The sequence below is a fragment of the Populus trichocarpa genome, chromosome 12 (assembly GCF_000002775.5).
Source record: "Populus trichocarpa isolate Nisqually-1 chromosome 12, P.trichocarpa_v4.1, whole genome shotgun sequence".
Taxonomy (NCBI): Eukaryota; Viridiplantae; Streptophyta; class Magnoliopsida; order Malpighiales; family Salicaceae; genus Populus; species Populus trichocarpa.
The window spans coordinates 15,219,658-15,246,991 of NC_037296.2; the positions used below are offsets into that span (position 1 = coordinate 15,219,658).

Below are 27,334 nucleotides of genomic sequence, written 5' to 3' on the forward strand. Positions count from 1 at the left end.
AAAAGAAAAGAAAAGAAATTAAAGAAAAGAAAGAAAGAAAGAAAGGGTTAGCAGCATTGATAGATCATTCCAAAATGATCATCAGCTGGTTGGCATGACTTTGCCTGGCTAATTTTGCTTAGCTAGGTTGTGAATATTCCATCTCTACCATATCGGTGAAGCAGAGTTTGCTTGCTGCAAGCCAGAATATGAAAAAGAAAAATAGAATATATATATATATATATATCAAAAGAAATTTAAAGAAGCAGCCCTTTTTTTATTCTCTCGTTTTTAGGAGAAAGGAGTGCGATTCCTTTAACAAGCACGTTGTGCGAATAATGATACTATAGTATTATAGTTTATGCCCACAATTAATTAAATGTGTTTGGTAGTATTTTTTTAAAAAATATATTTTACTTGAGTAATGGATTGAAATAGGTTTTATAGCCATGTTCAGTATTCTCCCTTTTTAAATTTTCAGACATAGATTAAACACGAAGGGCTACATGTCTTTGTCTTGAAGATATGTTATATATTAATTTATTGGGGTGAAATTGATTCTCCATGAAATGAAGGATCCAGCTCTTAGCTTATTCGTGAAAGCAAACCCGCGTCTTCAAGCATTTAAAACAGGAAGTGCTTTCCAAGAAGAAACAGAAAGTGAAATACCGCGTTGAATCAGCCTCCATCCACTGCTTCCACGACCATTCTTTTGACATCCATCCACCTAATGGAATCTTGACACGTCACTATCAAGAGGAATTTCTTTGCTTCTACAGCAAAATTCGATCCATGAATTTCACTTTTACGTAGAAAAAAAAGGAATACAATTTTTTCGTTTTGATTATAGAGGAAATGCTTAAACTTGGGATTTCTTGAGGAAGGGAAAAAATTTAAATATTAGCTGAGCTATAAAAATATATTCCACTTCAATGCAACAATATAGAAAAGAAAAGGAAAAATAGAAATTAGCAACAGGCAACTTGTCAAGAGAATGGTGGATTGCCCAAAAACAGAAGCATAGTAGTGTTCGTACAAGATCAAATGAAAAATGTCCATTGGAGGTTACCTTGCTCACTTTGGCAGTTAGAAACCTGAAAAATCCTCACCCACTTTCTTTCTTTCTCCATTAAAATCCATTGAATTCACCAATTCCACCACCATACCATTTCTACGGAGATAAAGGAAAACAAGAAACCAAAGTACAGTTCCTTTTAAAGAAAGAGACACATGCAAGAACATCATCAAGAAACGTCAAACATGTCAAGAGAAGACATAGAAAGAGGAGGAGGAGTTAAGAGCAGAGGCAACAGCAACAACAACAACAACGGTTACTTATCAACTCCAACATATCTGATAGAAGATGCAGAAGCTCATTACTGGACATCATGGCTTGTACCTATGTTTGTGGTGGCACATGTTGTTGTCTTCATTGTTGTGATGTACATCAATAATTGTCCTAAACATTTACATACAAGATTTGAAGGGAAGTGTGCTGCAAGGTTTCTTGGGAGGTTTTCTTTTGAGCCTTTGAAAGATAATCCTCTCTTTGGTCCTTCTTCTGCTACGTAAGTAATTTCTCTTATTCTTTGCTTCACCTTTTACTCTTTGTATCATTTTTCTTGTTCTTGTTTTTCTTGTCTCTTTTCTGTTTTATGGAGGGTTTAAAACTTCTTCATGACTTAGCTTTTAGATTCCTGGGTTGCTGTTGTTTCAGTAGTTTTTGATTGATAAAGTGAGTTTGAGGAGGAATTTTAATCCTTTTTGATGTGTGTAGAAATGAATTTGGAAATTTGGCATTGCTCTGATGAATTAAGAATGCCTCGTGCGTGGCTTCCATGGCGGGGGGGGGGGGGGGGTGTTTTTGATTGATTAGATGCTTGAAGAGAACTTAGTGTGATCTGCTTTAGAGACCGATGCCCATATCTCAATTACTGTATTTCATTGCTGTGTTTTTAGGCTGGTCTGTGTCGTCTTTGGAGTCAAATGACATGAATTTTGAGATTATTGGTTTGAGATACTATATGTTTTTATGATGGATTTAAGGCTTCAGGGGTGGAAATTCTGTGGATATGATGAATAGATCTTTTACTTTTTCTCTTTTTTTTCTCAAACACTTCTAACCTTGAAAATATGTTTCTAACCAGAAGCATTTGTAAGAAATTAAATGTTTTTGGATTTTTCAGGAACTAAATTAACTTATTGAAAAGTTGACATCTCTTGGTTCTCATCATTGTCAATAACATTAAGATATGGAAAAGAAGGCAGGAGAAACATTAAGCAATTACTTGAAGTTTTTTTTTTTTTTTTTTTGTGGAACTTTCAAAGGTTAGAGAGATTCGGAGCTCTTGAGTGGACCAAGGTTGTACACAAGCACCAAGGATGGAGGCTTATCAGTTGTATCTGGTTGCATGCTGGTATTATTCATCTTCTTGCAAACATGCTGAGCCTGGTCTTCATTGGCATTCGTCTCGAGCAGCAATTTGGGTTCGGTAAGTAGTTATCAAAATTTCTTGAGAGGCCAATACTTCTTTGCTATTAACACCAACAGTAAATTTGATGAAACTTTCAGTTGCTGTTATTTTTCGTCGGGCTGCTTGAGCTGTATCACAGGGCTGCACATAAAGATTTGTTATGAAATTGATTCTTGTAGTCTTTGTTTATCCATGACGAACAACTAAGCTCTCATGGTACTATATTATTTTCCTGTTTCTGGTAGTACAACTAACCTTGAGGCGATCTGATGCTTTTGTCACAAATTGGCAGTTCGCATCGGAATTGTTTATCTTCTGTCAGGATTTGGAGGTAGTGTGCTTTCCTCTCTATTTATTAGAAACAGCATCTCTGTTGGTGCCTCGGGTGCCCTTTTCGGGCTTCTTGGAGCAATGCTTTCAGAACTAATTACAAACTGGAGCATCTACACCAACAAGGTCAGTGGTGTTTATTCATTGTTTGACATTTTAGTGTTATGCCATTGTTCAAGATTTTCAGTTCCATTTCCTGGTTATCCATTACTGTGTTGCAAATTGCAACCATAGGAATACAATGGCATTTGTAACGATATACATAACTTAGTTGTTTCCGTTCCTCTTTCGCCTAATTTCTGCTATTTGTTGTTTCCACAGACTGCAGCTCTGTTTACACTTCTGGTCATCACAGCCATTAACCTTGCAATAGGAATTTTGCCACGTGTTGATAATTTTGCCCATATCGGTGGGTTTCTGTCAGGGTTCCTCCTAGGCTTTGTTCTGCTGCCCCGTTCACAATATGGTTGGCAAGGACGTCGGAATCTTCCCTCCGGTGTTGGTTTCAAATCTAAGCTCAAGGCTTACCAATATGCTCTATGGTTGGTTTCTGTGGCGCTGCTGATTGTAGGGTGAGTCACACTGTCCAACACTTCAAAATATCAACTTAAACACACATTGATCTTGGGGCCCAGGAAATTCGTTGATTTATCATCCTCTCCATGTCATTTGAATGTTCATTTTCATCAAGCTACCATATCATAAGCATAATGGCATAATATTATACAATCCTGACGCGCTCGCCAGTTTGGAAACCCATTTTGATGTCATGAAAAAGGCAAACAGCTGGAACTATTTCACTTAGCAGTAAGCATCAGATGCTCCTTAACCAACATCATCAGTCATTGAACACCGATGTCTGGTTTGATGTTGTGGGGCATGAACACATTAACTTATTGTTCCACTTGATAGTACTAGATGGCCACATGAAAAACCAGTGACCACTGAGTTTGCCATTGCTTGAAAAGTTTGAAAAATTGATGACCAGATTTTCCGTCCTCACGATCAACAAGTTTTTACTTGATTTGTTCTAATGCTTTAATAAAAAAAATGCAGATTCACAGTTGCATTGGTGATGTTGTTCAAGGGAAAAAATGGAAATGATCATTGCCATTGGTGTCACTACCTCAGCTGCGTACCTACTTCCAGATGGAAATGCGATGAAAACAACCTGTAGTGGGGTAGAAGGTCGTGGTTTAATTTGTGGGTTTAAAATTTCAATTTCCGTGTGTATAAATTTGTATATGTATGCATAGTTTTAGCTTAGAAACTACTTTGATTTGTTGTTTGCCTTTTTTTTTTTTCTTTTTAACGTACAAAAGACTTGCCATTGTAATTGCTTCATTTTCTACCATATATATACATGCACAGTTCTTGTTTCGGGAGAAAAAAATGAGAGCAAATATGGCGTCGCCCGGACTCGAACCGGAGACCTTCAGTGTGTTAGACTGACGTGATAACCAACTACACCACGACACCAGATGCTTAACATGGGGAAAATGGTATAGTCCATATGATTATTCAAAGTCCAGGATCACAGCAAGCTTCGGTCCTCACCTTGTTCCTTCATACACTCATGTTCTCGGTCTCACGGTGGCCAGAGGCTCATTCAACAAGTGTGAACGAGCGCACACCCTCTTCATTTCACACCAACCAAACTGTATCAGCACTATTAATTTCCCATCTCGCACTAAATAACTCTTAACTATTGAACTAATACTAGAGGGTGATCCCAGTCTATTTTTCAAAAAATGGAGGTCCAAAAAAGAATGACTGGAGTGCTCCTGTTGCTGTTGCTCTCATGGGCTGTGACAGTGGCGGCCGACGTCGATTGCACGACCGTGACAGGGTTCCTCACGGCTTGCTCTACATTCATCACCTATGGCACACCAGACCCACTTCCAGGCTCACCATGTTGTGATTCCATGATGAGCCTCAATGTGATTGCTGAATCTGGAAATGATAGGAGGTCTATCTGTCTATGCTTAATGGGCCTCATCACTACCTATAATCCTAATGCTACAGCAATTGCTACTCTGCCTGGCTTCTGTGGATTAAGCCTTGGCTTCATTCTTGATCCTAATACAGATTGCTCCTCGTAAGCCTTTCTCTAGCCCATCTAGATTCTGTCTCAGTACATAATACATTTGCCATTCTTAGCTGCCTATCTATTTTGTATCCCATGGTTGCTTCAGAGCTTGCATTAATTGCCTGTTAATCTCAATCCTGCTTGTCATTTCATGTTATCTAATGCTATGTATTGACATGGAAAGTGCAGTGTTCCTTGAGTTGTTGAGGTCAGTGAAATTATGAGGTTGGTTCCAAAGGAGATGCAGGCTATGGGGGACTGAATAAGAAGCTTGTCTCCAAGTACAGTCACTAAGAAATACAAAATAAGTGACTCTTCTTTCTAAAATATCAAGTTTGAGCTTGTATGATGATGAATTGATAATTGATTTTCCCCATTGTCTCATTTAAGCAAGTTCGATCGATAATTAATCTAAAATTTTATCTGAATTTAATTTAAAATTAAATCAAGTAAGAATTGATATAGTTAAATCTCGTCAATCCAATCAAAATCTAATTTGATTTTAATTTTTTTTAAGATGATATTATTTTTATTTTAAAAAAATATATTGAAATAATGTTGTTTTAGATTGATCTAAATCAACCTGCTCAACTTATAACCTGATTTTAGGTCGGGTGATTTTTAATAACTTTGTTTCTAGATTAGGCCAATGTTTAATGTGAATTGATGAATTCATAAAATTGAACATATCCATTCATTCACTTAAAGTTGTTTTCTATAGTGCTGAATCAAAGCTAATCCATATCGAAAGACTCCTAGAATTAGATTGTTTAAAAAGGGAGATATGTGATGAATTGGTTGCTACTTTTCATTTCTTTCCACCGAAAGAGATTGGATAACTGCTAAAAAGTCCCAAGATCACACACGAAGTTAATTGGCAACTGGATTGGATTAGACCAGTTAAATCACTATTCTCTCAGGAAATGGTAAAAGCAAATCCACATTTTAAGAATTGCCTTTTTTTTAACCTCAAGATTTGATCCCACCTCATGCAATGTCGTTTCATTAATGGACTAGATTGGAGCTATTTGTGTAAGATCTGATTGTTTCTTGTGCGATAAACACTTTAGAGAAGAGTTCTTGAACCTGATTCGAATTAATTTGATAAACTTGTGATTTATAATGTAACTCGAGTTGAGTTTTAATTTAAACTGTTTTGACATTAACTTGGTTAAACCTCTGAATAACCCAATCAAACTAAGTTAAACTCTGTAATCAATAACTCGAGTTTTTCTTCGAGTAGGATCCCTAGCTGGTTTCGATAGCTATACTTGAGAGAGTGTGAATAGCGCAATCCTATATAATACTCATATTATAACATGTTCTTCGTGATTTCTAGGATCCCAAATTGAAGACAAAGTGAGACGAAAGAAGGACAATTGCACCATCACCTGCTGTCGCCGGCCATATTCCCCTCTCTGAATTGTTCTTTCTATGTCACCATCACTACTAAAAAGTTCGCATCATCTAAATTCTTCAAAATAATGATTCCTTTGCATGCTCTGGGAATCCAAGGTTTACATTTGACTGATATGGGCACTAAACAACATATACAAGCTGTTCTTTTTAACTGCGATGCATCAGTGCATTCTTTTCACTTTGATGTTCAGACAACCATTGACAGATCAAATGGGACCATCCAATGTTGATAAAACAAGTGAAAGAATCTAGCATCCGTGAATCCACAGTGGGGTAAAGATACAGATTTCGATACTTGTCGGGTTTAAACTTCTTAGCTTTGTGATTGCTATTGGCTAACATATTGCAATTTTTTGGTTTTTATACATATATGTGGGCTATGGTAAGGACAGTCACGGATCTTAACCGACCATACAAATCAGTCACGATTCACTCCTGTGAAGCAAAATCCTCATTCAAATAAAAATGTTGGTCAATCAAACCAAACATTTTTTTATGGAGGCAGAGTTCTAAACAGATGATTCTACAGACCCGAAAATGAAAATCCTCATTCAAAATAATAATTCTACTTGTTATTTTTCCCTTCTGTTTTCGAATTTTTAGCTTAATTTTGAATTTTATGTCGTGTTTTCTTTTCTATTTAGGAAATGATCGGTTTTTAACCTATTTAAAGAGTTATTAAATAAAATATTGACAATTATTCAAAAATAAAATACAAAGTAGGGTCCTCCCATGAAAACCCTTTTCAGCATCATTTCTATTTCTCGTGCTGTCTTCTTGTGTTTTCATCAGCGTCAGTTCTCTTACATAATGTTTTTGTATGACAGCAAAATTGGATCATGAATTTAGAGACAATAAGAAACGAGAAATATATAGGCATAGCTATAATAACACTTGAACATTGTTGTAATCAAAGAGGTTACAACCACAATTTTGGGATATTACATCAATCCGAAACACTCAAAATGTTAAAAAGTTCAGTTCTGTAAAGACAAAGTCTGTAAGATCAATGATCAAATAATTACAACTATAGGATGTTGCTGCACACACCGGAAACGGAAGAAGAAAAACCGATAAGAAATGGTACGGTTTTCACCTCAAGTCGGAAGTCCCTAGTCTATTCAAGTAGCCAGATGCTACGTAAGCTTTGTTTTGAAGTTCAGTATTTTGAGCAAAACCCCTTTCTGAACGAGTTTCTGAATCAGAATACCCCTGAACAGATCTTCTGCTTGAACCATATTTCTCAAACTCTAGCCTCTGCCTTGGGGCACTTTGTGACCTGACCTTGGCTCGAGATGATTCAGTGTTAGCCATGTAGTTGGGGTAACCCGAGTATCCATTAAAGAAGCCCCACGAGCACTCACTCCTTGTTGGTGTAAAAGGGCCTCCTCTCCGACCACTACTTCCAGGTCTAGATGTTGCAGAGAACATTCGAGGGCTATTCTCAGCGGTCCTATAAACTGCTTCATCATTTCCTAGAGGTAATTTAAGAGACTGCAAAATTTCTCCTGAAGAGATGCTCGGCATTGGATTCGGTTCTTTTTTTGATAGTTTTGACATAGAGTCAAAAGTCATAAAGCTCTGATTGTTATGATCTGAAGCCAAAGCATGCTGTGAAGTCTGAAATGTTCTATTACTTTGTTGGGATTTCACATGGGGCTTCCAAGTGTCCACTTCAAGAATCTTGTCACTCTTCTCATCATCAGCATTTCGACTTCTCGGTGGATTGCTGCCATGGTCATTCAAAAAACTTTCTTCCATCCAACGGTCTAGCCAGTTCGAACCCCATTTTACTTTGTCAAAGTCAATGCTCTCCCTAAAGTTTGCATTTGAACCACATCTCTGCATGTATTGAAAAGGGAAAATGCAATCAGAGTTCCATGGTGAATTGCAAAATATTCATGGCACGGGGATAATCATTCAAAATAATCTATGAAAACAATCAAGTGGTACCTTGAGAATCGAGGGCCCATCAAATTTGGTACTAGAAACACGAAACAGGTGATCCTTTGAAGGACTTGCAGGGACCTGAGGAAATGCAGTTAAAGGGTGACTATCACAGAAAAAAAAAAGAAGCACCTGTGTCAACAATCATATCAAAGCTTTATATTTTTCTAGTTGAGTCCTATGGATATGGTTTGATCAGATGGAGAGCAATTCTGTTTTGGCCTGATAAATTCTGCCACTCAAGGAAGTTTCAGTATGCTTAATTACAACTCTCAATTTACAAATGAACTTGGGTTTGGTCAACGACGTGCTATTCATGTTAGAGAGTAGGGCATCACTAAGCTGTCCTCATATGCTCATCATGGCCGTCTCTCAATCTGCTTCCGAATAGCATATACCATTCTTACAAAGCCAAATGCTTTTTAATTAGTTTAGCAACAAGCAGGAAGTAAGCACTTTCAAATTTCACTATGCCTCATGCTTGCATTCTTTGCTTTCACATGCACCTTCTGTCTTACTTGAATAAACAAAGGATAAACTATATTTTACAAGAAGTTGGCACACGGGCGTGATCCTTCAAAAATGATGTGTATTGAGAATTCTGAAGGACCATGGTAAGCATTTGAAGTTCTGTATTCAATCACATTTACATCTCTCTCTATCTGTTATTTATTTATTTTTAGTAATTTCTTTTGTTTATTTATTTTTCTAGTGATTTCAAAGTGACAGGAAAAACCATCTAAATAAACAGAAAAGAAAGTATACTTACAGCATAACGAGAATGAGAGGACTTGCCAGTAGTGTGCGATGAGTCCGACACATAACTGCGACTAGCACGGGCTCGAGCCTGCAGTCTCACTAATGTCTGCATACGCCTAAGCATGTCTGCTGTTTGCTTTCTCACAATGTGGCCTCTCACTAAGGCTTGAAGCTTCACCAAAGCTTTTAGTGCCCTTAGTGCTCTCCTTGCCTTCATTATCACCCAAAGAAAAAAACAAAAGATCAGCTAACTATTCTCACCATGAACTATCATGCCTAAACCACAACCAAATCTAACATGAAAAAAAATGAAAAAAAAATATAAATGCTATATTATGGAATTATTTAAGTTCTTAATGATCAAGTTCTATTGGCACCAAATTCCAGGAATTTTAAATGAAATGGATCAGAATAAGCATGGTATTTAAGAATATGAATGTATGAAATTCTTAAAGAAGAGTTGTGGGCTTAATCATTATCTCAACACTCATCAATTTATTTATTTATTTTTAAAGAAAGGAAAACATGATGGAGAAAAAAGTTTCAACTGGTGTGGGAAAATACTTGAACTTTCAGCCAAAATGACTGTAAAGCTGTGTCCTTGGGTAGGTGAAACTGGAAAATTATTACATACCTAGATTAGATAGCGTAATAGAAGAGACAAAATAATGAGGACAAAAAGAACATGTTTCACTATATCTTTTTTTTGTTACAGATTTCACTATATCTAAATACAAAAATTCACTCTGATATATATTTATTTTATGTTTTTATTTTTTTAATTAAATATTTTTTTATTTTTTTTATATATTTTTGAGGTGTAATAGTGTGAACTTCGATTAGAAAGTTTAACTGTCACATAATTTTTTTCATCAATCAAAGAACTAAAGTTTCAAGTTTGACAAACATAATAAAAGCTAAAAGGCTACATTCTTAAAAAAATGGCAACTTGCAAAGTAACACGCCAAGCTCTAGAATCCAAAAATTATGAAAAACTTCAAATCCAAGCTACAATATTAGAATGTTTGCCCTAAGCTGACACTATAAACCCTACCCAGTTGAGTGCTAATCACTCCTTCAATTAAGGAACAACCAGCTGATGATTTGACAACGAAAACTTGGCAGGAACCTCACACTTGCACATCTCATTAATGGACCACCCTAATTCCATGCACAGATGGTCCGTTTCTTTGTATTCCAAAACACATTTTGATGAACACAAAACTGCAGTTATCATGAAACTATTTCCCAAACTAATAGCTGCATTATTTCAACAATCATTTAAAAAATTGCTGGGCTAAATCAGCAAAAAGAAAACTTTTATAGGGTAAATTAATGGTATCCATAATAATAAAAAGAAAATTGGAAAGTAGTTTAAAACAGCAATTTGTAGCTGTTGGCATAATTCCGTGGGCTCCTTGTACACAACTGTAGAATCATGAAAAGCAGACAGTGAACCCCATAAGGCCATAACAACTAGCACCAACCATACACGAAAAATCACTCCAAATGGAAGTCAAATACTCTATGAACTAATAAATACTTCTCAAAACATACAATTTTTTCCTTAATTTTAATGATTAGGGGCATCTTAGATTAATTAATTATCTTAAAAATAAATTCACAAGCGCAGACAAGAGACTGGGGCTGGACTAGTGATGAAAGCATATCTCATGAAGTCACGAAGATGGTACTAACACATGTGAGGACATGAGACACGTGCAAGGGAAGAATTTAAAAAAAAAAATAAAGAGAGAATCAACTCCTTTTGAACTATAGTCTAAAAGTTTGATGGTGATATTACTTGAGGGAGAGATCCAACAGGCAAATGCATTAGTGTGGGTTACAATTCTTGGCCATGGAAGGAACTGTTTTTTGCTTTGGCTTTGGCCCACTCCGAGGAAAGATAGCCTTTGAATTGTTTTGGGAAAGGAATAGTTGTTATCAACTAATAAAACCAAGTGATAAAAGGTAGTTGAATTTGGCTAATAATAATTAAGAAAAAAAAATCAGAACTAGGAAATTAAATTAATTAATTTTTCTAGGTGGGATTGCATTTATTTCTTAATTGTTGAATCTCCCATTTGAAAAGTTAAAAAATTAAATATGAATCTTGGAAACCTTCATGCATCTAACAATCCAAGTTCCAAGCCAATCCTAAAATGATTCAAGATTAATTGTTTTGGAAAAAATCAAGAAAATTAATTAATTCTCCATGCATCCCCAAATAATTCCAATTCCCAAGTACCGAATTTCATAATTCAAAATATTTCTTTTCCCCCCCTATATTTCCTCATCAACCAAGAGCGTAAGGCAAAAAGAAAAAAGAAAAAAGAAAAAAGAAAAAAGAAACTCTGCAGTAAAATGACTAAAAGACCAAATCACACAAAGAAACAAACGTAATGGCCTCATATTGAAAGGGTGTTTATGGAAGAAAAATATCACGATCATGTCAAGAAATAAAAAAAAATAGGACACTTAATTACCAAATAACCACGAAAGGCAGATTGAATTTTAACAGCCGACACTTCCTCCACAAACCGCCGGTGACTGCCACCAACATTACCACCACCTCTCCCACCAGGACCACCACTGGTCAATCTAACAACCTCAGCAGCCGCTTGAGCAGCAGCAAGTGCAGCTTCAGCAACAGCAGCAGTAGCAGCTGCCACAGCTATTGCATGTTTATTAGCATCCAAATTGCTAGCATCAAAATGAGTAGTTGACACCGAATCTTGATCAACCTTGTTGGACTGTGACAAAGAGGGTGTTGTTTTTGAAGATCTAGACTTCTTCCTGGGGCCAAAAAGTCTCCGGAAAAACCCCATCTTTCATAGTTCAAAAAAGATGGGTTCTTTGAGGGAGTTTCTGGTTAAAGAAAGCATTTTTAAGTCAAGAAAGAGAGCTGAGTCACTTCTGAAAGTGTTGTGTGTTTTTGTAATGTAAGAACATGGGAGAGGCTTTTAGATTTTCTTTAGGACAGGAAAGTGAAGAGAGATTGGATTGTGTGTGTTGTGTAAGAGAAGGTGAAGGTAGACGCAAGTGAGTGGCGTTTGTAGGGCACGTGCTGAGGGTAGGGTGGAATGTCTAGGGTACTAGGGTAGGCTATTTATGGGCCAATGATGGGTATGGGGTGCCTAGCTTTGATTATCAAGTTTTAATGGAGGTAGTGAAGTTTTCAAATTTGGGGTGATGATTACTCTCGACGATTTAGTTAATTTTGGTTAGCTATGATTTTATTGGCAGTTGATAGTCATTACAAATGAAAATATCGTTTGAAAATATATTTAAAGTGTTTTTATTTAAAAATTATCATACTAATATTTTTTTTATATGATTTTAATATTTAATGCTAAATTTAAAAAGAAATATTTAGAAAATATCAATTTAATTTTTTTTAGATAAAAAATATTAAGAAACACACTTTAATTATTAAAAAAACTAAAACACCTTCAAAAAATACTCGACGCATTGTTACTATTCAATAGGAAAATTTAATAATGATTTTATCTCTTCACCCAAAAATTTTAAACATGCTTTCAACGATATTAAGGTCTTTCCTTACGACTCATTTGTCATTACAAAAACAAACAGAGATAACTAAGTATTTTTTTCATCTTGATTTCACAATAAAACAATCAAAATATCATTGGAAGCTAGAAAAAATAAGCTTGGAATCAAAATATTTTCACAAAGGTTTTTTTTGCTATTATAATTAAAGGTGAGGGGCAATTTGATATTTGCATAAATATAAAAAATAATAAACTATTCAAATAAATACTAAAACTATGAAAAATAACCTTAAAAAAAATTAAGTCAGAGGCCGAGGGATGTTTTGGGTTTTTCACGGTGGTTTTTTTTTTGTAATTAAAAAGTCAGCTCAAGGAAAAAATTGTATTTAGCTAAAAAAAACCAAAAAGGTGGGCGCGCACGTGGCACACCTGAGGGCATGCGAGAGGTGTCCGTGCTTTTCAGACGGCGCGTGTAATGCCTCCTACCATCCAAAAATGTCATTATGTCATGTCATTGGAATTGTTGCTGTCTTCTCTTCTTATTAGTGAGGCGAGTGTCTCAGTTTATGGTCAGATTTGGTGTCGGTGGGTTTTTTTTTCCCTTCTTCTCTCTCTCTTTCTAAAAAATTACGACTTGACTCTCTTAGTTATAAAAGTTTCAACTTCATTTCTTATGTTTTTTATTTTTAATTTTTTATCTTGACCCTTTAGTAGAATATTTTTAATGAAGGGTTTTATAACCTTTTTATTTTTTTATCGGGTTATTCAAAACTCATAATCTGGATCATCGATTTGGCAAATATTCCGTATTAAGTCGCCCCTAATTACCAAGATTATAGGTTTGTCATGACTTTTTTATGTTATTTTTTTTATCTCATTTTAGCATTTGAATATTTTTTTTGCAAAACATAATAATTCAGCCCCGCAGCAAAGCGCGGGCCCCAAAGCTAGTATTACCAACATATAAGAAAGATAAAAAAAGAAAAACTCGGTGAAACTATAAAATAATTGCGAAATTCAAATTTTATTAGGTTATTTGAAGTCCATGAGAAAGCAAAAAATTAAGGTCTAAAATCCATGCACAGATTTCCTTGTAAAAGTTTTTCTTTATCATAGAACTTCCTCTAATTGTGTGTTTACTAACATATGTTTTTCCAAAAATACTTTTTAATTAAAATAATAATATTACTTTTTTGAAATTTGTTTTATATGAGCATATCAAAATCATAAAAATAAATACCTTAAAAGAATTAATTTGAATTTTTTTTCAAAAAAAAACTATTTAAAAAACATGGAGCTAAATTTGAAAACATTTTCATTAGTTAGTTATTATAAAGCATGCTATATTGGGACTATTGTTGAGGGAGTATTTTATTTTTTATTCCATAAAATTTACCATTGATAGAGGAAAAGGTTATTGTTTAGTTGAATGCATGATGAATATAATAATAATAAAAAAAAAAACCAATTTCAGTTCAAAGTGATCGTGAACTATTTTGAAATTTGACCTAAAAGATTAAATAATTAAAAAAATCAACTTTATTTTCCCTCCCGTGAAACAAAAGAAAGAACCTTACTTTCTTAATGTTGTCCTTTGAATTTTGAATTCATTTGACGGCATGAAGCCAAAAAATGAGTCATGTTCTAATCTATGCAAACTTATTTTAACTATATGATCCATGCTTGTTGATGACAGCAATTTCTTTGATTCTCTTTCTAAAAAAAATATAACTTGTTTAGTACTTAAAGCTTTATAAAAGTAGTTTTCAAAATTATATACGTAGTTCCTATAATGTTAAGTACGTTTAGAACTTAATCATTTTGTAAGAAAATGTGTTATTTCTTAATTTATTTTCTTAGAATTATAAAAAAAACGGATAGATAAAATGAGAAAAATATATTTTTGGTTTTAAAAAATTATAGAGCTAAAGATGATCAATATTGATCAAAAAACGACTATTTAATTATTATAGAGATTAACTAATTAATTTCTAAAAACCATAGAAACTAAGTTTCAATTAACTAAGAGCCATCAAGAAAACTGAGCCATAGAATTAAGGGAATACCAGTAATGAAAATGCATACAATATATATATATATATATATATATATATATAAAAGAGGCAAAAATGTCTCTTCCATTAGGGTATTGGGTTGGTAAGCAATGGGTCCAAGCATTTAAATGCCAAAAACAAAACTTTTGGGCGCTTAACTGATTTAAGATGGAGGTGGAGTCAATGATGGTTGACTCGAAGATCTTATTTTCTAGTTTCATTGATTAAGAAGATAGTGCTTTCGTAGACATATTTTACTTTGTTGACCTCTCTTCCATGCCATATAATCTGGATCGTGGGACTCGTGTTTTCAATTTCCACCTTGAGATATTGTGTTTTTTCATGTTATATATATTTAATTTTTTGGGCTATTGTGATGTGGGAACTTGTTCGAAAAGTCTGTGAAGCATGCGGGAGCCAGCTGAAAGAAATCTCGGGCTAATGTAAAAGAAATCCTTCATCTTGAGTTTTGGGCGTTTGGCACCTCTTCTAAGAAAAGAAAAAAGGGTTTATATATATATATATATAACTTGAATTCGTCCCTGCAGGCTGCAGCAGTTCTGGACTTGTAAACATGCTACGATTTTCAAGTAATGGTTGTGCGATGCAATGCTTCATAGTGTGGAAAACAACAATTTTATAGCAACACTTTCTTCATTGCAATTTTTCAAGGAAATGTTTCATTGCGCAAGACATGACATTCTTCAAGACAAGTAAATGAAGAAGCATTCTACAGAATTGGTTGAGTATGGTTCACGTGTCCTTCAAGTTCATCAATATTTGAAAAATAATCCGCTTCAGCAATTACTCTTCTCCCTTTCAACTTGGTGCTTTGCCAGTAACTCTTTGTGCGATCCACCCTAGACCATCGTATAAACCGTCCCCTGTAAGGGCACAACAGGCTTGGATATGCCAATCATGATTCTTGATGCTGTGAAGAGAAAGAGCATCAGCAATCTCAGCTGGTGTCATGGCATCCTTGAGGTCTTGTTTATTTGCAAATACAAGTACAACAGAATGTTGTAAATCATCATGTCCCAGCAGCATGAAGAGTTCATCTTTCATAATGGAGATTCTGTCTCTATCAGTGCTGTCTATCACCACGATGACAGCATGAGTTCCACGATAATATGTTGCCCATGAAGTCCTGAGTCTATCTTGCCCACCAAGATCCCAGACCTGATAACATTAATAGACAAACATGGTTAAGTTTCTAGCATAATTTCACACACAGAAGATTTGCATGATCAAGCAAGCTTCTTTTGCTAAAAAATTCAAACAGAAAATTGTATTAAACTAAAGTTTCCAAATTCTCATGGGATTAAGCAAAAACTAATTCTTGCAAGCATATTGTATAAATAACACTCTTAAGAAGATTTGATGGCTCCGCTGTATGGTCCAATAATTAACACGATATGACTGAATAACATTTGATAACTGCATTTCCTTATGTTACATAGTATGAAAGCCAGTACTCAAAATAATTATTTGATAAGAATCGTTTAAGATAACACAAAGTCATAAAACGTGCACGATCAATACAACAGAGCTAGAAATTCAAGAAAAGACCAAGGCAACAACTTACAGGACCTCCTAACTACAATACACATCCGTTGATAGATTTGAACTTGACAGATCCCTTATGAGCAGCATAACTACTAAAAAATAAAACCATCATTCCAAATGGAAAAACACTCAGTAAATTAGGAATACAAAAACTCCCCAGCATCAAAGTTTAATTCCAAACACACATTATCCGGTTCCTACTTGTACTTGCCATCAAATATCAAATCCAAAAAGCAAAGCCCAGAAACTCCACAACCAATAGTCTAAAACACCCCACTTATCAAACAACACACAATCCCTTATATTATAGCAAAAAAAACTATGATCAATCAAACTAAATGCAAGGTAAGTTACGAGAAAGCACCTCAAATCGAATGTTCTTGTAAACAAGCTCTTCAACATTACTACCAACTGTAGGGTGTGTCGTCACAACCTCACCTAAATGCAATTTGTAAAGCGTAGTTGTCTTACCAGCATTATCTAACCCAACTACCACAATCTTGTACTCATTTGCCGGAAACAGCATGAACCAAAACCTTGATACGAACGCCCCCATCTTCCCTTCTCAATACCCTAATCACAGCCCCAAAAAATAAAAACTTTTTCATTTAATCAAAATCCCAACAACCAAATAAAAAGAAAAATTTAACAAAAAAAGAATTTGATTAAACCTTGATTGACGGTGGTGATGGTTGCAGTTCGATCAAGCTGATTGAATCAGAAATCCGGTCTTCATATGAGTTTAAGTTAGTAAAAAATCGGAAATTGAAGCCCTAAAATAGGAATTGAGAGAGAGAGGGCTATCAAAACCCTAGGAATTGGGAATTGGAAATTGGAAATCAGAAGAAGAGACACCTTGCAGGAGGAAGCTTGCTTTTGTGGCGTCGACTATAGAAGCTGCGAAGACATACTTAGGGGAGGGGAGAGAGAGGGGGACGACGTAAAACGATGGAGTTTTGGAGAGAGAGCCACGGACGAATCTTCAAGAAAAATTAAAAATTATTTTGCATCACAATCATCAATTACTTTGCAACTATAAGGCTGTATTTGTTTTATGAAAAATGATTTTTTAAAATATTAATTTTTAAAATATTTTGTATTTATTTATTATTATGAAAGTTGTTCAATGAAAAATATTTTTTGATTAACAAAAAATATTTTTCAGTTAACGAAAAATTTGGCTTGGTTTCTAGAAAAGTGTTTTTCTTTTTATTTTGAGCGGAAAACACTTTTCAGAAGTTGTGAAAAATTTAGAAATGTCATATTATTTGCTGATTATATCAAATTTGGTCCTCAAACTTTTAATTGGTATATATATTTTGTTTTGAATATTTATTTTTCAATTTTATCCCTTAAAATTTATTTTTTATATTAATTTTGGTCCTTATTTTTATAATTGTTATTTGCTTTTTCCTTATCATTTTTTAATTGAAATTTTTAATCTATCAAAATTTATCCTCATTCTTTTGATTGTTACTTATTTTATTTAAAATAATTTATGAAATGTTAATTATTATTATTTTAATTTCTTCATCTTTTAATTTTTTTATTTTTTAAATTTGATCTCTATTATTTTAATTATTATTTATTTTATTTGATTCTCATTCAACTTTTTAATTTGTAAGATTTGTTTCTTATTATTTTAATAAACTTGAAAAAAATAAAAAATTAATAAGTTATTTTCCAGCTCATTTTCCATGACATGACCAAATACTGAAAAATATTTTCCAACTTATTTTTTATTACACTACCAAACATCGGAAAATAATTTACTTTCTTGGAATTCACTTTCTCGGAATTCACTTTCTAAAAGGAAATTACTTTCCAGCAAATAAACGGGGCCTAAGATGCATTAAATATTTTTCTATTAAAATATCATACAATTTATAGTTAAATTTTATTTTAAAAAAAAAATATATTACCAATATCTAAATATTTTTATTTTGCACTCAAAAGAAATTTACTGTGACTTGCGGGGTGGCGTGTAACAATGAGCTAGCTAGAAGGTGATTCCATGCTAAGCCATAGTATGTGGCCAAATCCAAATCTAGCAAACTCCCTGTTCCAGCCCACCAAGCTCTAAAAAGTCAACTCTTGACGTTCGATAGAAACCAAGAGTCCATTACCTGTTGTAAATAATAAGATAATTTCAAAAAGTTTTTATCTCACCTAAAAAAAAAAATATTTTTTATGAATATAAAATATATATGATTTTCTATTACATATTAAAAAAATAAAATATTCTTCTAATGTTGATAAAAAATAACAACCAACAAAAAAATAATAATAGATTCGAGCGATATAAAATTGAGTCGAATAGGAGTAAAACCTCTTATTTCCTTTCTAGCATGAGACAACGTCTGTATTTTCTGAACCTTGTTTTTTACCCTTAAAATAAAGCCATAATTTTTAAACACTTAGAATTAATTTTTTAACAATCACAAAATCCTAACAATTATTTTATTTTAAAACTTTTTTTAATATCTATAACTTTTAATTCTTTTATATTTTTTGAACTGTTGTAATAACTCTTTAATTTTTTAATTTATTTCCTGACTAGCTGCTACAAGCTAGCAACCCATATATATCATGCACTCTTATAATTAAAAGGTGTCAAAAACCATTGTATTTTCTTGTAGTTTGCAAAACTTGATAGTATTTCATTTTGTTCTTGATCTAACTGTTTTTGTTACTCTCGTTTTAGAGGAGAAACTTGTTGAATTCTAAAAGATAATTTTATGTTGAGAAAATATCCTTAAAAATAATATTTATACACACCTCAAATTTTATTTTATTTATGTTCTTTCGTGTATTTTCTTACAATATAACCGATGATATTAAATAACATTGGTCCCATGAAACTAGTTAAACATTAAATCACTTGTCGGTATATAATAATAGGTCCCTCTTTAGCTTTGATCAATAGTTTTTTTTTTTTTTCAAAAGAAAAAAGGGAACATTGAGGAAATCTTTATCAATTTTTCTCAAAAATTTTATATGAGATTTCTTAAATTATGGGATAAAATATCAAAACTTTTACGATTAAAATAGATAAGCTATCGTTGACAATGGTTAGGGGTGTCGTAACTCCCGAGCTATAAGGTTATTCAATCATTGTCATAGCCTATATTTTTAGGAGAACCAAACACCATAAGGCATATGAAAAAAAAAACAAAGAAAACAAGAACAAATTTGAAGTCGAGTTGGGTTCTTACACGATATCCTGAATTTGTATTTTTATTATTGAATTATAATTTTAATTTGTTTCGCCTCTTTAGTTTATAATTTCTTAAATTGGTAAAAAAAAAATAGCTTTGCAAGATAAAAAAAATAATTCAAAATCCTAAATAGAAAATTAAACAAAATATAAAATCTGAAATTAAGCACAAAACTCAAAAATAAAAAGAAAAAATAATAAACTTAAATAACATCTTTGAGATCTAATACAAAAATCTGAGCCCAATCAAACAATTTGTTATATAGAAAAGTTATGGTATTTATATCAAGCTATTCTTCTGGCACAACCAAACATTTTCTTCGGCGTAGCTCTAACAATGTTTCTGCTAAACTTTCTGGATGATCCATCTGAGGCATGTATCCTCCTTATTCAATAATAATCATAATAATATAAGAAGAAGAAGAACAACGTTCGATTACTGTTTAAGAACAATTCTAATTAACATGAGCAAATAATATTAGAACACGAGGTTTGACTAAAACAGCCCACACAAAGCTTGGTCACCACCTTCAATAGGTTTTTTCAGCATCCTTGGAGGCAGAGGACTTTGAAACCGTACTGGTGAGCCTTTGAAGCTTTTGTTGAAATTTTTTGAGAACTTTGGTGGATTGAATACGAGATAAACGAAACCCAATGGCATCAAGATACCATCCACCTCTACCCTTAAAGCCTACAATCGATGCTCCGTCCATTGAAAGTGTAAATGGCGTTCCTTCTTCAACTCCAAATGGTCCAAATGTTCTTTTGTTGCTGCTGAATGCTAACGATCGAATCACAGGACTGCCACCATAGACTACCGGGCAGTAATGGCCACTCACACTGGTTAAGTACTCCTCCGGATATTGCAACTTAATCTGAAACGCAAGAACAGCAAAAGGTAATGGTTAGCAGTCAGAAAACAAGAAACTTGACGCTGTCAGGTGGTTGGCAGTGACAAGAGAGTGAGAATATTGGAGCTAACCTCAGCTGTTCTACTGCCTCCAACACCTCCATGGTTTTCTGCTGTGATAGGCTTGCCATTCTTGTCATACACAACCTGGATCGAGTCGATGCATTGATCATAAACAATTGTGATTTCTCTTACTCCATGGTAGATCCCATCATCCCAGCTATCCCCTCCATTCCCTCCCCATGGTCCAACTAATATGGTGCTCTTCTTTCTCGCAGCTGATTGTTCCTTCCCATTTTCCTACAGAAGGTCCATGCAAAAACTTGTATGCTCATAAAACAAACCCGCTCTAACTGTCACTGTTATTTTATAATAATAATTTGCATTTAATAAAAAAACAAAGAAAGAAAGGAAAAATGGCTCATGGTTGCTGATGCAAGAAGGGACCAAAATGAAATCGAAACTCAAAACCCGTCATTAGAGAGATAGATTCGAAACATAAAGTTCTACCAAGTTACCTATTAAGCTGCTATAAGGTTGTGATTTCATACCATATGAGATGATAAAAGATGGAGGAGATGAGCAGAGATCGTTGCTGAACAGCGAGGAACAGAAGCAAAGACTAGTTATGAGAGAATGAGTATGGTTTATGATTATAAAATAAAGAAAAAGTAGTGCTAATATATAGAATTATACGCAGCATCAGATTCAGATTCAGATTCAGATTCTATCTTTGGCACTACCTGAGAATTTAGCTTTAGCTTTCTTTACCACTTCCTGCCACAAAAACATTGTCAAGATAATAAGGTTATTCTCTGCTCTTTCCTCAACTCTGTTCATGCTTTTTGCTCTATCCGCTCTGTTAATTTTCTAGCTTTCCTGCTAAACACGCTGATAATACTTGTACAGACATAATCTTTTTCATCATTGAAATTGTACTAACTAATTTCAATCAACAAAAGAATCCTTGGTGGCAAGGAACAAAGACGTGGGTGGCTAGCTTCACTTGCACAAAAGTCATGCTTTCCGGTTGGCTGAACCAATGCGATGCGATATTGACAGCCAAAAAGAGAGAACAAGATTCGCAAGAGGCAATTTTCTGCGGATGGCAATTTGACAGAATGTCTACATTAAAATTACTCAACCTCCATGTTATTCTGATGCCACGGAAGCCAAAGACAACAATAATAAAAAAAAACACATTTTTTTTTATGAACAAAAGGAGTTCCGGATATTAACTCCAAATTCACAAATTTATTCCTCTAAAATAGTAATAATAAAGTCTGTGTCGGTAGAAAACAAAAACAAAAATCTAAAATTATAAAGGAAAGAAGCATAAAATCCAAAATGATAAGAAAAATCACAAAAATTGCTGAAATCAAAGGAGTTTCAGTGAGATTTTTGATATCTAAAAATCCGACGGTATGCAAAGCGACATAGTTGCATCTACAAGGAAAAAATCCTCCGAAAACTCATGTAAAAATTTGAGTTCGATCCAACAGTTGGATAAAAAATTATAGTTTTTTTAAACTGTTATTCTAATCTAGCATGACCAGACCTTCTTTAGGACTTAAACTTGTATCACTAGTCGATAAATATATCTATTAGACCATCTACATAATTTTTCTAAAACAGATTTTCATATAATTATGACAGAGTCACAACTTCCTACTAAGATTAACCCATTATTGCATAGCATATACATCTTGATTCTAGAACAGGACAGATTCCTCGCTTTGATAGACAAGAGAAATACCGTGTCAATGGCTATGAGAGCTTACAAAGTTTCTCAAAAGATAATACATCAACCTCAACAATTTGTGAAAATATAGAACAGAATCCACTATCAGTGGTGACCATGTGTAACCAAAAAATTGTAATTATTATACCAATATAGCCACTGCAATTCTAATTTTAAAAAATATCTTCAAATTGTTCCTATTAATGATTCTCATAACTAAATCATGGCAGTCTGGCATAAATTTTGATTTGTAACCATTCCTGCTCACCAATCTTGTTTATAAACCTTCCCAATTCAATCGAAAGGAGCTAATCTGGTTCAACGGATGATAAATGGATGACATCAACCAGGTAATATCAGTAAGATTCTCAATGTTAACATTCGTCAAAAACTGCCGCCAACACTTGTTACTTGATGTGTTGTATTTACAGCAGATTGGCTCTTCTCCTCCGTCCACCATCTTCTTAAATACTTGCTGCAGTTCAAGTAAAACAACATACGTCTCTCCTGGGGGTTGATTGCCTCCGATTTTTCTGTTAGATTTTCAGTTGCCCAATATCTTCAGAACCCTCTGTGCCTCCAAAGTGGATTCAGTACTGATATCCCCATTTCGACACGTAACTTTTCCGGTGACCAAGTGATCCCTGAGATGGACAACCGTCTCATTCTCCCAGGATTCTATAGGTTTATACTTCTCACTATCATGAAACTTCAGAATCTAAGAAATATTGTTCTATGTTCACGCTGCTATCCACTGCCCCATTATTTCTGCCAGCCTTGAAGACACTCCACTGTTTTTTTTCTCTTCTTTGGTGAAAGATGCACGGACTTCATAGAAGACTATTGCAGGTCTGATTAGTATTGTTGCCACTTGATGGCTTTGCCATTCTATGTTTAAAGTTTTTACAAACGCACGTTTTTATCCTGTCTCTCACACAGTGGCTTCAATAGTGTTTATGAAATTTTATATAAATGTTCATGTCAAATGAAGATAAAACGGAACTCCTTGAAGGGAGAGGAGCTTGTGAATTGTGATGAACATATAGAAGATTAAAGTAGATCAGCACCCGCTGGCCACTACTTCAGGTCCAAAGCTTTTTCCAAGCCCTCCTCTCTCGATCTGGATTTTGAAGATTCTGCTGATGTTATACGCTCACATTTCCCCTTTAGCCCCTCGAATTTCCCTTTTAGTGCCTCAAATCTGCTTGTTAATTCCTCCATTTCTTTTGAAATATCTGTCATTTCATAATTGGTGAAAGGTGACCAAATTGATATGGAAACTTTAATCAATGCTATCACAATCACCAAGAACTAAATACAGGAAAAAGTAACTTCTGGAACACATATACTAATTTGAACATACTACAGAGATCACACATTTAATCTCAGCAATACAGGGACATATTGCTATGCAACCATAAGACGGAGCTGAGCATGATTTTCCGCAGGCAGAACAGTTAACTTGCTCATTCTCACTGCTTTGCTCCTTCAATGTTGATGGATGCCTGTGGCGGAAATGGTAGAATTGCTGTTGACCCTCAGATTTCCCGGCTAGTTACAGAGCCAAATTAAATACACTTCTCGAACTTGCAATTTCTGCTGCTGTGATCTAAGCTTAAGAAGTCTAACCCCCTATGTAGGAAGCAGAATCAAGGAGGAGTTGAGGAGAAGGAAGGAGAATGATATATTAGCTATAGGTTGCATTGTGATTTTAATTTTCTCTTGAAAGCTGAAACTGATCTCTTCAATATGCACTTTCTAACAAGTTTATTAGCAGAAGCTATTCAAGCCATGGGAGTAATTCCACTATAGAAACCGACAGAATGCTGTCAGATATCATCAACAAAAAACTTAAAGGTTTGCTGATTTCACTGTAGTTGCAGACTCATAACTACTGTGGATTTACACAGTACCTTGAATGCACCATTTTTTCCCTTTAGATCTTCATGTTGCAGTATGTAATTAATCAGCTTCAGTAATCATCATTATGTCTTTTTCCAGTTTTTCACATCTGTATCTTCTATTGAGTGGGTTTTAATAATCTGTTGAAAAGTTTGCAAAACAAAACTTCTTTTCCAACCTAGTTTTTTTCTTACGTGAGTCAATGAAATCAAAACTTTTTAGTTATCTAGCAACAGGACACAGAGCTATATACATACCATCTAAAATTAAAACAGGACTGATCTTCTCCAATTTTTATTTTTTTTTGAAATGCAGGGTATCTTGGCCAGCTTTCGAGTACCAGACTGTCCCTCGGCCAGAAACAAGCTTTTACACAGCTCTTACCCTTGTCGCCCCAAGAGATTTGTTGGTACAGGGATTCGAACTTGAAACTTGGAGGGAGCAGACCCCCAAGCCCCGAGCTAAATGCCGCTAGACCAACCCTTTGGGTTCCAAATCCTTTACTTGTTCGGTCGCTGTTTAGCTGTCTCAGCCACCTCTATCTTTTCAGCAACCACCTTGCCATACAAACCTCCATCAAGAGTCCTTAACTCAACATCTCCGTACTTTCCCTGTAGTGCTAGAATAACCTGACAAGCACAACTCACAAAAATGTCGAATATCTGGATGAAGGAATAAATTTGGATATGGTTAAAACATTATCGCCTATTTTTGTTCTTTGAAATTGTTCTCAAAACAAAATTCTTACTTGATCATGTTGAAAAGGTGGCTTAAATTGAACAGTGATGTGGTTTAAACTAATTGGTGTTATGCGTGGTAATCCTTGTTAGTGTTGGAATACCCACTGATTTTGAACAATAGATCAAAGTGAATTCAATCAGCAAAACTTATGATATCACATCTATATCTTGTTGGTTTTGGTTTCCAGTCTTGCAACAACTAAGACCAAAAGTTGGCGTACCTGCCTTGGACAGGACAGATTTAATCTCGGCAATGAAGTGGTAATCCTTGCAGTGATAGACTGGTAACCTTGTGTCTCTTTCCTTCTCACAGGCATCACAATAGAGCTGATATGTATCATCTTAGCATGAAGAATCTGTAAGGAGAAGGGGATCATACAATATTCATGTCCAATGGTGCATGGCAATGGACCACACAGAAGGTGAAGATTGGAATCGCACTCCGCACAATGGAACACAGGCGAGTCACATGGAGTGTCACAGGTCTTACAGTCAACTTTTGTACCTATTTTCTCAAGGAAAAGTACAAGGAAACGGTGGCCCTTGTAAGAAACTGTGGGTCTTAGCAGAGCGCATTCGCTGTGCATCTTAAAACAAAATTTCCGATAACAGTAGCTAAAACGTGTGAGGTTTTTGCAACACATATCGCATGCGGCATGCTCACTCGAGTTCACATAGCTGGGTTAGTAAGGTTAGAGGATGGTTTGGGTGAAAGTTGTGTTGAATTTCCCGTGGAAGCTCAAAGCATGATTTGTCAAGAATAAAACTACATTTGCTGCAATCATATGCTGGACCTGAACAGCATCTCCCGCAGGCTGAGCAAGAAATTTCATCCTCGTCTTTTATCTCAGTGAGTGTTAATGGATGCCCATTGGTAAAATGGCAAAACTGCTCTCCACTTTGAGCTTTTACGGTTGGTAGCAGAGCACATTCTATATCCATGGCGAAATTACACCATTTACAGTAAAAGTAGAAGCTCTGCAGGATAGCTCTGTCACAAGCTCCACAATTAAAACAATTTGGTTGAATGCAAAGGGTAAGAGGGCATGGGTGAAAGAAGTGTCGGATTTGCAATGGCAAATCAAAACAAGATTGGTGGAGAAGAATTTGACAGGTGACGCAACCATAAGTCCGAGCTGGGTTAGTAATTTTCCGCATGCAGAGCAGTTGACTTGACCATACTCTTCGTTTTGCTCGCTAAATTCCACTGCATGCCTGTGGCTGAAATGTCTATAGCGCTTTTGACCCTCAAATTTTTCTGTGAGTGATACAGTTTCAACATCCATCTTAAACTTGCGATTTTGGCATTTGTAACATAAATCGACAATGTAGTGATCTAAATTTTGAGTGCTGAGGGTTAGGAGCAGTGGCGTAACTAGAATTTTTTAAATGAGAATAAATTACTAATAAATATTTGATATTATATATTATATATACATGTATTATATATAGAAATTAATTTATATATACTAACTAAAGTTAAGCAAAATTAATTTAAGAATACTTTTAAAATAAAAAAACTTACATTATAATTGTTATCTTCGAGATTTTATATTTTAAAACTGTTTCATAATGATTTTATTTGTAATCTCATTAAAAATATCTTTCTCAATATATACAACAAATTTTCATTTATCTATTTCTAAATTTTCTAAGGATTAAGGAAGTTCTTGACAATAATTCTATGCTGACATATGGTAGATAACATTTAAAATCATAACTTAAAAGAATTGTTTAAAATTGATGTTGTTCTTACTGGCTTGTTGTTTTGTACAAATGGATTGAACATAAATATTAAATGTTTTTTTTTAATTTATTTATTATGTCCTTAATTTTTTTAGTTATCCTGTACTTCATTGTTAATCATTAGTAAATTCATTATCATCATTTTTATATAAAATTCATAACAAAATACTTATTAATTCATCAAAACTCATTTCAATTCATATCTATTAGCATATAATATTACCCATACACATATTAATTTAACGAACCCATAAATTATTATAAACCCTAACATTTTCAATAACTAATTATATAGAAATAAAACTAAAATTATTTAATGAAACAAATAAAAAAGTAACACAGTTTTATATTAGTTTTGATCAACTCCTTTTCTATTATATTATATTTGATTTAGCTGTTAAATTTCTATATTTTATTTAATTTGAATAATAATTTATCTACTATTAATTTATATGAATTACTTAAAAAAATAACACAGCGTTATACCATGGAATAATTAAAATAGAACCGAGAGTGGCAATGGTTGCCTCCGCCACTGGTTAGGAGGCATGGGTGACAAGGGCGTTGAACCTCTCGTGGGAACTCCAATTGCAACGTTTGCACGTATATGTTGGACCTATGCAATTAGTCTGGCATGCAGCACAAATATATGGAAAAACTTCTTTATCTAATAAAACTGTTTCCAGTGGATGGAAGTGACTGAAATGATGAAGTTCTTCCCTGGTCGGTTCATAAAGGGCACAAAAACTATCCAATTTGAGATTGCAACACTGACATCTGAATAAAAAGTTGTCTGGAAATATACCACAACAGGCATTGCATGTAAATCCATTTTCATGGCATTCTGAGGTGACTGGAAAAAAGAAGAAAAAAAGACATAGCAGAATGTGAGTCCTCATGACAAGCATCAATCCATGGACTTCAGACCATCTTTAGTTCGTGGATTCAA

At 34.3% G+C, this 27,334-nt stretch overlaps 5 protein-coding genes and 1 non-coding gene across 6 annotated transcripts; 2 read left to right on the forward strand and 4 right to left on the reverse strand.

Moving 5' to 3' along the window:
• Nucleotides 1-792: 792 nt before the first annotated feature.
• On the forward strand, nt 793-4,123 carry LOC7484388 (RHOMBOID-like protein 2). The gene is made up of 5 exons (XM_002318785.4): nt 793-1,547; nt 2,308-2,471; nt 2,746-2,909; nt 3,105-3,355; nt 3,840-4,123. Exons 1-5 carry the CDS (start codon nt 1,210-1,212, stop codon nt 3,958-3,960), a joined length of 1,038 nt encoding a protein of 345 aa, XP_002318821.3. The 5' UTR covers nt 793-1,209; the 3' UTR covers nt 3,961-4,123.
• Nucleotides 4,124-4,188: 65 nt separating this feature from the next.
• Nucleotides 4,189-4,262, reverse strand: TRNAV-AAC (transfer RNA valine (anticodon AAC)). Its single transcript has one exon. It is a non-coding gene; the product is annotated as a tRNA-Val (tRNA).
• Nucleotides 4,263-4,534: 272 nt separating this feature from the next.
• LOC7482094 (putative non-specific lipid-transfer protein 14) lies at nt 4,535-4,885 on the forward strand. Its single transcript, XM_002318784.4, has one exon. The coding sequence runs from the start codon at nt 4,535-4,537 to the stop codon at nt 4,883-4,885; it is 351 nt and encodes a 116-aa protein (XP_002318820.3).
• Nucleotides 4,886-7,151: 2,266 nt separating this feature from the next.
• Nucleotides 7,152-12,088, reverse strand: LOC7482093 (protein IQ-DOMAIN 23). The gene is made up of 4 exons (XM_002318194.4): nt 11,484-12,088; nt 9,008-9,208; nt 8,245-8,319; nt 7,152-8,133 (listed from the first exon to the last, which is right to left on the reverse strand). Exons 1-4 carry the CDS (start codon nt 11,823-11,825, stop codon nt 7,384-7,386), a joined length of 1,368 nt encoding a protein of 455 aa, XP_002318230.2. The 5' UTR covers nt 11,826-12,088; the 3' UTR covers nt 7,152-7,383.
• A 3,110-nt stretch (nt 12,089-15,198) lies between these two features.
• LOC7482092 (uncharacterized) lies at nt 15,199-17,137 on the reverse strand. The gene is made up of 3 exons (XM_002318193.4): nt 16,801-17,137; nt 16,494-16,702; nt 15,199-15,742 (listed from the first exon to the last, which is right to left on the reverse strand). The coding sequence occupies exons 2-3, from the start codon at nt 16,683-16,685 to the stop codon at nt 15,383-15,385; spliced, it is 552 nt and encodes a 183-aa protein (XP_002318229.1). The 5' UTR covers nt 16,686-16,702; nt 16,801-17,137; the 3' UTR covers nt 15,199-15,382.
• A 2,446-nt stretch (nt 17,138-19,583) lies between these two features.
• On the reverse strand, nt 19,584-21,156 carry LOC7482091 (jacalin-related lectin 19). Its single transcript, XM_002318192.3, has 4 exons — nt 21,000-21,156; nt 20,808-20,851; nt 20,329-20,556; nt 19,584-20,221 (listed from the first exon to the last, which is right to left on the reverse strand). The coding sequence occupies exons 1-4, from the start codon at nt 21,094-21,096 to the stop codon at nt 19,877-19,879; spliced, it is 714 nt and encodes a 237-aa protein (XP_002318228.2). The 5' UTR covers nt 21,097-21,156; the 3' UTR covers nt 19,584-19,876.
• Between the last annotated feature and the right edge of the window lie 6,178 nt (nt 21,157-27,334).